The 7,714-nt window shown below is 46.4% G+C and overlaps 2 protein-coding genes across 2 annotated transcripts; both read left to right on the plus strand.

The window, feature by feature from the left end:
• Positions 1-955: 955 nt before the first annotated feature.
• LOC119280521 (spermidine hydroxycinnamoyltransferase 2-like) lies at positions 956-1,719 on the plus strand. Its single transcript, XM_037561348.1, has one exon. The coding sequence runs from the start codon at positions 970-972 to the stop codon at positions 1,453-1,455; it is 486 nt and encodes a 161-aa protein (XP_037417245.1). The 5' UTR covers positions 956-969; the 3' UTR covers positions 1,456-1,719.
• A 58-nt stretch (positions 1,720-1,777) lies between these two features.
• On the plus strand, positions 1,778-5,342 carry LOC119279087 (BTB/POZ and MATH domain-containing protein 1-like). Its single transcript, XM_037560485.1, has 3 exons — positions 1,778-2,553; positions 3,670-3,701; positions 3,990-5,342. The coding sequence occupies exons 1-3, from the start codon at positions 1,880-1,882 to the stop codon at positions 5,195-5,197; spliced, it is 1,914 nt and encodes a 637-aa protein (XP_037416382.1). The 5' UTR covers positions 1,778-1,879; the 3' UTR covers positions 5,198-5,342.
• The last annotated feature ends 2,372 nt before the right edge of the window (positions 5,343-7,714 follow it).

Here is a 7,714-nt window from a genome sequence, read left to right on the forward strand (position 1 = left end):
CAAATCCGTATGAATCTCGAAAGGGCTTGAGAAGGATGTTACCAGGGAGGAAGGGAGAGAGATTGGACCAGCAGAAAGCTTTGAGAGCCTTACCTACTCGTTGTGGCTGCTCCGGCGACGACGCTCCGGTCTGGTGAACAACAGCGACGTCCGCGAATAACCACTACTCTTCCGCCGCCGCCGCCTCCCCCTCTCGACTGCTCCTCCTATCGAATGAAACTGCTGCTGGGGGGGGGAGAAATGAAGGGGGTGGGGGAGAAATTGCAGCACCGCTCAGGGGAAAATGGGCAGACGTGGGAGACGGTGAATAGGAGTCATGCGCGGCGTGCGGGCGCGATGGCAGTTCTGCCGCACGTCCGACTCGCAACCGTGACCACTCCGAGCGAGGAACGAGCGTCCATGCAAATTGCTTAACTCCCACACACCCTCCCCTTCCTACGTGTCACACAAAAATTGCTAGAACGCGCGAAGATTCGTGCAGTATTGGTTGGACGAGGATCCATGCGTGTAGGCGAGTTGCCAGATGCCCACACGTGTGGGCGTTATCTTTTTCGTTTAATATTGTATTTATTTTATATTTTAGATGGTGATATTTTTCTCTATAAACTTAATTAAACATAGGAATGTTTGACATTTAAAGGAATCTTTTTTTTTTGAGCATGACATTTAAAGGAATCAATCGCCTTATATTCCACTTATACTTCCTCCGTTTCTAAATATAAGTCTTTGTAGAGATTTCACTATGGACTACATACCGAGCAAAATCAGTGAATCTACACTAAAATGCATCTACATACATCCGTATGTGGTTCATGATGGAATCTCTCCAAAGACTTATATTTAGGAACGGAGGGAGTATATTTTAAAAAGCGGATGAAATACTGATTCCCCTCCTATATAATACCACTAGATGCCCTTAAAGACAATACAGCTTCTGACCATTACACTACACCCTCATTATTTGCCGACATGTCCTTGGTGGCACATCGAAGAAAACCTGAGCTGGTGCTTCCGGCACGAGCAACGCCGCGGGAGACTCTGGCTCTCTCCGACATTGACGACCACAGAGACCTGCGGTACCTGCAGCCCGCCGTCGAGTTCTTCCGTATCGTAGATGGCCACGGGCGGCCTACCAAGGCAGTTTTCAGGGCTGCTCTGGCGGAGGCGCTGGTGCACTACTACCCGCTTGCAGGCCGTCTCCGGGAGGCTCCCGGGGGCAGGCTAGTCGTGGAGTGCACCGGGGAAGGCGTGGTGTTCGTGGAGGCGGAGGCGGATGTGTCCTTGGATGAGCTCGGCGAGCCGCCGCTGCCAGCATGCACGTTCGTGGAACAACTGCTGTGCGACGTGGGCGACGCTAGGGTTGTCATCGGAGTTCCCTTGTTCTTCATGCAGGTAGCCTTCAACTGTAGAGTTCACGTTGCCCCTATTGTTTCTCAATTCCTAAGACGTGAATGATATAAATAGATTGCGCGGAAGCTATATGTGTAATGTTTTTACAGGAGCTCACCGTGAGAATTGTGTGACTACGCTAGCATTTTGATGGGGAGAAAAAAGTTACTATGCTTCCCTTGTTTTAAAGCCATCGCTTTACATTATTATTAATTAACGTTTCCTATTTCTCGGTAAATGTGAGTAGGTAACCCAACTCAGATGCGGGGGATTTGTGATTGGTCTTCACATATGCCACAATATCGCGGACGGCTACGGCAGCACCCAATTCCTGAAATGTGTCGCTGACTTGGCATGTACCGAGGGTGACGCCTCCCAAATTGTATCGCCGGTGTGGAATAGGGATCTCCTAACAGCACGCATCCCTCCACACATAAACCCGGCCCACCAGGAATTCCTCCAACGATTAGGCACCACCGCCGACGACATCATGTTGTCAACACCGCCGGAGGAAATGGCCGGCCGCTTCTTCCTCTTTGGCCCAGGGGACATGGCATCGCTACGAAGGCATGCTCCGGTGCACCTTACACCGCCAGTCACCAGCTTCGAGCTTCTGACTGCGGTCATGTGGCGTTGCCGCACAGTGGCGCTCGGCTACGAGCACCACCAGCGGGTGCGCCTGATGTTTTCTCTAAATGCGCGTGGGAGGTGGAAGCGTCATGCGCTCGTCCCACGTGGGTTCTACGGAAATGCACTCTTCTACCCTGCGGTAGACACGACCGCCGAGGAACTGTGCTTCAACCCGCTTGGCTATGCGCTCAAACTCGTCCGCGAGGCCAAGCGTGACATGACATACGACAACATGGAGTCCATGGTGGATTTCATGGCGTCTATGCGTGGGCGGCCACCTCTCACCATGGACAGAATGTACGAGGTCTCTGACATCAAGTGGGTTGGACAGGACGCGCTAGACTTTGGATGGGCGAAGCGGGTTGACGGCGGCGTACCCATGGTTGGGGACATTGCCTGCAAGTCTGTGAGCTACCACATGAGGTGCAAGAATGGAAAGGGTCATGACATGATCGCGGTATCCATGCTATTGCCAGGACCTGCAATGGACAAGTTCGAGAAGGAGATTGATGTTTGGGTGAACAACGAAAACTAGTCCAGCTCCAGCTCCACTCGTTGTAAAATAAACCCCGGGGTGCACACGTGCTTTACCGTGTTGTTTTCATGTTCTGGGCGTGGGCGTGTAATAAATGAGGCTGTCGTAAGTCTAAAAACTTCTAAATAAAGTGCGTCTCACAATAAAAAAGGATCTAAATAAAGTGTGGTGATCTGCAATCATTTGCACTTGCTTTTGGGCATCTCCAACTCCTTGTTTGCACACTTATTTTCTAATAATAATCTCTGTCGACCTCTATTTGCCTAGATACATCTCCACCAATGTCTCTGCTGCTTCGTATAACAATAAATCTTACTTACTCCTATGTAGAAAACTACCAATAGCTATCATTTATTGTTATATAACTTCCACATCGATACAAATAACGTCATGATGCGAGAAGAATTGACGACCAAGATGGTGAAGATCGATACCAATCTTGACCCAAAACTCGAGATCGCATTGGAGAGAACCTTGTATGTTAATGGGTGTGTATCAAAAACCGTAAGAACGGGCACCAGAGTCGAATTGATAGAAACGAGAAAAAATGGTACTCCCTCCGATCCATATTACCTGTTGCATCTTTAGTACAATGTAATAAAGATGTGACAAGCAATATGGATAGGAGGGAGTACTAAATTTGGTCAGAAAAACTAAAAAGATGAAATTAGATTGGGTAGTTTAATTTTTACCCTCTTGGATGCCCAAAAGGACCGAAGAAACTGAGAAAAACCAATAACGCGCAACCTCAATGCATTAGTCCCACAACCCACTACTCAACTTAGACACATCCATTTACGCCTTTAGGAGGTTTCCCTCACCTTCCCTCCTACTTGAGGCATCGTAAGATCAAAGCATACGACAACCAGCCAGTCGATGCTCCATCACTCCTTCATCCCGGTGGCTAGCTGGTACTGGAGCTGTGGCATATCCCCCCTCTCCCTCCTACTTCTCATCCAGAACGATCAAATTTTAGAAGACCAATCGGTCATCTTTTTTTTTAAACCGAATATCTTATTAGATTGAAGAATTGAACTGATCGTCCCCCTCTACCAAATGCCTAGGCCTACATTCTTAACTCATACTCCTCCATTTTCATTTGCTTTGCGTATTAGTTTTTTTCCCCTCAAATCAAACGTTGTTAACCGTGACCAAGATTATAGACATACCAAATTGAAACTTGAATATATTTATTGGAAATGTTCAAAAAAATTCTATAAACCCCATGAAACTTTATACAAAGTTGAGTTAACAAATATACATAGTAAATAAAAAAGATAATAAGTAAAAACTAAGAGAGTATATAAATTCCAGGCTTTGACAAAAGTGTTAGCCAAACGTGGGCTAGTAATTTTTATTTGAGGGGTTCCAAATGTGGTGGACTGGTGGAGATGCTTTTGCAAGTAGGCCGAGATCTCCGGTTGATGGGCCTCAGCCTGTGCTTGCTTCTCTTCTGTGCCCTCGCATTCCCCATCCCCTCTGGAAATATCCCCACCCGCGCCGCCGCCGACACCCACCCCACCGCCGCCGCCGTCGCCGCACAAAGCTCGAGCAATGGAACAATCGCTGCCAACGACCGTGTCTACGTGCACCCCCGACACGGCGATGGGCAAGCACGTGTTCAAGATCGTCGGCTACCATCTGCACAAGGGTTTGGGCGTCGGCAAGTACATACGGTCCGCCACCTTCGCCGTCGGCGGCTACGACTGGTGCGTCCGTTACTACCCCGATGGATACTCATCCCCCGAGTGCAATGGCCACATCTCTGTCTACCTCGAGCTCCTCTCCAGGAACGCCGAGGTCAGGGCGAACTACACATTCAGTCTAATCGACTCGGGCGGCGGCGGCGCGCAGCCATGGTCGCCGTTCATCCGCCGCTTCGCTCACAACTACACCTCCGTCGATGCTTGCTATGGAGCTGACATGTTCATCAAACAGAGTTCGCTCGAATCGGTGCCGTACCTGCGGGACGACACCGTGGTGATTGAGTGTGAGGTCAAGGTTATCAGGTGCCCGCAGGTGCAGGAGGAGTCCGTGCTGGCCGCCACACATATCGAGGTGCCGCCCTTGGATCTGCCGAACCACCTCAGAAAGTTGCTGGATGGAAAGAGAGGAGCAGATGTGACTTTTGAGGTTAAAGGCAAGGTTTTCCCTGCACACAAGATTATGCTCGCCACGCGATCGCCGGTCTTCGATGCTCAGCTCTATGGACCTATGAGCGATGCCAATGCCACAAGTAGGAACATAATCATCGAGGACATGGAACCCCCTGTTTTCAGGGCCTTGCTTCACTTCATCTACACGGATTCGCTGCCGGCTATGGATGACCTTGATGATGGTGAGAACCAAGAGATGGTTAAACACTTGCTGGTGGCTGCCGACAGGTATGCCATGGACAGGATGAAGATGATATGTGAAGGTATTCTCTGCAAGAGCCTTGACGTTGAGACCGTGGCGACGACATTGGCGCTAGCTGATCAGCATCACTGCAGCAAGCTGAAAGATGCCTGTGTTGAATTCATTCTCTCTTCAAACAGAATGGATGATGTGGTAGCAAGCCAGGGGTATGCACACCTCAAACGATCTTGTCATGCTCTCATGTTTGATGTCTTTGAGAGGGCTACCAAGTCTCGCAAAATTTAATATGCTAATCTTGAGTTATGCCTCAAAAATAGTCAGTTTAGTTGACATGTCGATTCATCAAAGGTTTACCTGAAATGAACTAGTTTCTTATCTTGAGTTATGCTGATGTTGGGTTAACTTCTGGATGACTAGCCACCTGTGTAAGTTCTTTTGGAGGAGATGGGTTGGTCTTGCAAGATGTACTGAACTACTCGTTGCCTCTTCATATGTATGAACCTACACTTGCTTATCTAGTCTCTAAATTATTTGATTTTCTGAGTTTTCAGTACCTTTACTGTTTATCTGTTATAGTTTTGCCCTTGTGTATCCATTTTCAGACTAAACATTACCTGAACGTTCAGCATGATATTTTAACCAGATAAACCTTTGATTTCATTTTTGTTTAAAAACTGCGGAAATTTTGATTTCCAGGTAATTAGTTTTGTGGTAGTAGGTGACGCTAGGTTCATGAACATAAATGTGGATGCTGAGTGCTAGATTTCAGTTGGAGAGAAAGCTAAGATGAAATTGACTTCCAGACTGTTAATAATCATGAACTTGGGCCATCAGAGGAACTCATAACGGCTGGCGGTTTTGTTGGTTTTCCGAGCTTTTGCAGTCATTCTATAGGATGTTTGAAGGTAAGCATAATAAGCTGGTGGTGAATTTATTCCTTGCACAATTATAGTTTTCTTAATTATCTGCTGCACTAGCATTACCAGGCTTACCAGGGCATGCCAGGCTGATACTCCTTACTGTCCTCCAAAATGTGCTAGTGGTAATATTGTTTCCACCATGAAGTGTGCTAATGTGAAGCAACTTGATCGAAATGCAGATTGGCAGTGCAAAATTCTAGCGTACCGAATTAGCTAGGTAACCGATCGTCTGTCTTTGAACTCTTGCTGTGCCTGTTGCAAACCCGTTAGTTGTAAGAAAAATTCTGTGTTTTTTGTTTCGTGTGATCATAGCATATACATGCATATGTTCCGTGTAAGTTGTACTCCCTTCGTTCCTAAATATAAGTCTTTGTAGAGATTTCAGTAAGGACTACATAAGGATGTATATAGACATATTTTAGAGTGCAAAATTCACTCATTTTGCTCCGTATGTACTCTGCATTGGAATCTCTAGAAAGTTTTATATTTAGGAACGGAGGGAGTAACTTGTAAGAAGAAATTTCTTGGAACAATCTTTGCATATCTATAGTATGCGCACTTGCATTTTCTGGGAGATGAATTTTAGCATATATATAATTCTACATGGTGTTCCCTCTGATGTGGGAAGGTTTAGCTTAACTGTGCCCAGGTTCTGTATCCAGACTGGGGCTTCTGTGCGTGCAACCATCGCCACCCTCGTGATCATTTGTCACTGATCATATGCCGGAACCTTCCCGTGAACCGCAGCAGATCAAGTTGAAGATCCGCAGGCCCTGAATTGTTTTCCGTCAGTCTATCAGTACAGTGCAGAAGAAGCAACCAGTCTGAAATTGATGTGTAACTTCTTCATGTACCATCTATATGTCTGATTTATATTGTTGGCTATGAATGAATCTTTTTTATTATGCGAGCTTTACGTGGCAGCCATGCCAGTTCATATTTTTGAAAGAACAGACTAATAAACATTTTGAGAGGAGGTCTAATTGCCACAGGATATCTGGCATGGTTGATTCAAGCCCAAGTACAATGTTGACAACAAGTGATTATCAATGCCAAAATATTGACAACCATTCAAACAAAGGCTGCATCTGTTTCAGTTGTGGAGAGTTTGTACGGCGATCATCATGCCAACCAGGTTCTGGGGCATTTCTTTAACTAGTTGCTTCAGTTTCCTTCATGCGGCAGAAGTTGCCTACGGTGATCATGACAATGGGGACCCACCGAAGAGCGCCCCGGCAAGAGCTCCTGTCTCACCACCGGCGTCGGGGGTGCCCGGCGCGACCGCTGCTCGCCCTACCCATCCTTTGATCCTAGGGCCAAACCTTCCGTAATCACCACGTGACACTATTAAACACGTCAATTCCCTCTATACAACTGTTTTGACCAGGTCCATCTAACTTGACATGAAATCCATTGGGTACCCTAGTAGCAGTCCAACATTAAAATGCCATGATTTTCACGAAGTTCTTCTGAACTTCGGTCATGCAATTCGTGCTTCTAAAGTATGTGAAATGAAATTGATAACGGGGCATGAGAGTAGAAAATAATAATTCTATAGCATAGATACTCCATTCTTTAGAACGTTGACACGATGTTCAAGACAGCATAACAATCATGAACTGATGGTTAGCAGTAGCGATGCTTCAGCCATGTAGTACTAATAGTAGTAAGAACAAAGAACAGATAACATGTTTCTCAAAAAAGAAAAAAGAGCAGACAAAATGGCTGATTTGTGTTAGAGGCTGCGACTCCTCTTTTTGAGTAAAACTGACAAAGAGCAGCCAATAGTAAACTAACACTAGCTAACAACATTGTAAACAGACTATAACCAGCCTTCCATCAGAACACAACGTGATGATTAAGATTGCACAACTTGTAACCT

Source organism: Triticum dicoccoides, chromosome 3B, assembly GCF_002162155.2.
Source record: "Triticum dicoccoides isolate Atlit2015 ecotype Zavitan chromosome 3B, WEW_v2.0, whole genome shotgun sequence".
Classification (NCBI taxonomy): Eukaryota; Viridiplantae; Streptophyta; class Magnoliopsida; order Poales; family Poaceae; genus Triticum; species Triticum dicoccoides.

What these genes read in the sequence shown, in the direction of transcription:
- LOC119280521 (XM_037561348.1), top strand. Translation starts at nt 970, where the DNA reads ATGTCCTTGGTGGCACATCGAAGAAAACCTGAGCTGGTGCTTCCGGCA.
- LOC119279087 (XM_037560485.1), top strand. Translation starts at nt 1,880, where the DNA reads ATGTTGTCAACACCGCCGGAGGAAATGGCCGGCCGCTTCTTCCTCTTT. An exon ending in TGGGTGAACAACGAAAACTA is followed by an intron (nt 2,554 to 3,669) that starts GTCCAGCTCCAG and finishes TTTGCGTATTAG; the next exon opens with TTTTTTTCCCCTCAAATCAA. An exon ending in CAAATCAAACGTTGTTAACC is followed by an intron (nt 3,702 to 3,989) that starts GTGACCAAGATT and finishes GATGGGCCTCAG; the next exon opens with CCTGTGCTTGCTTCTCTTCT.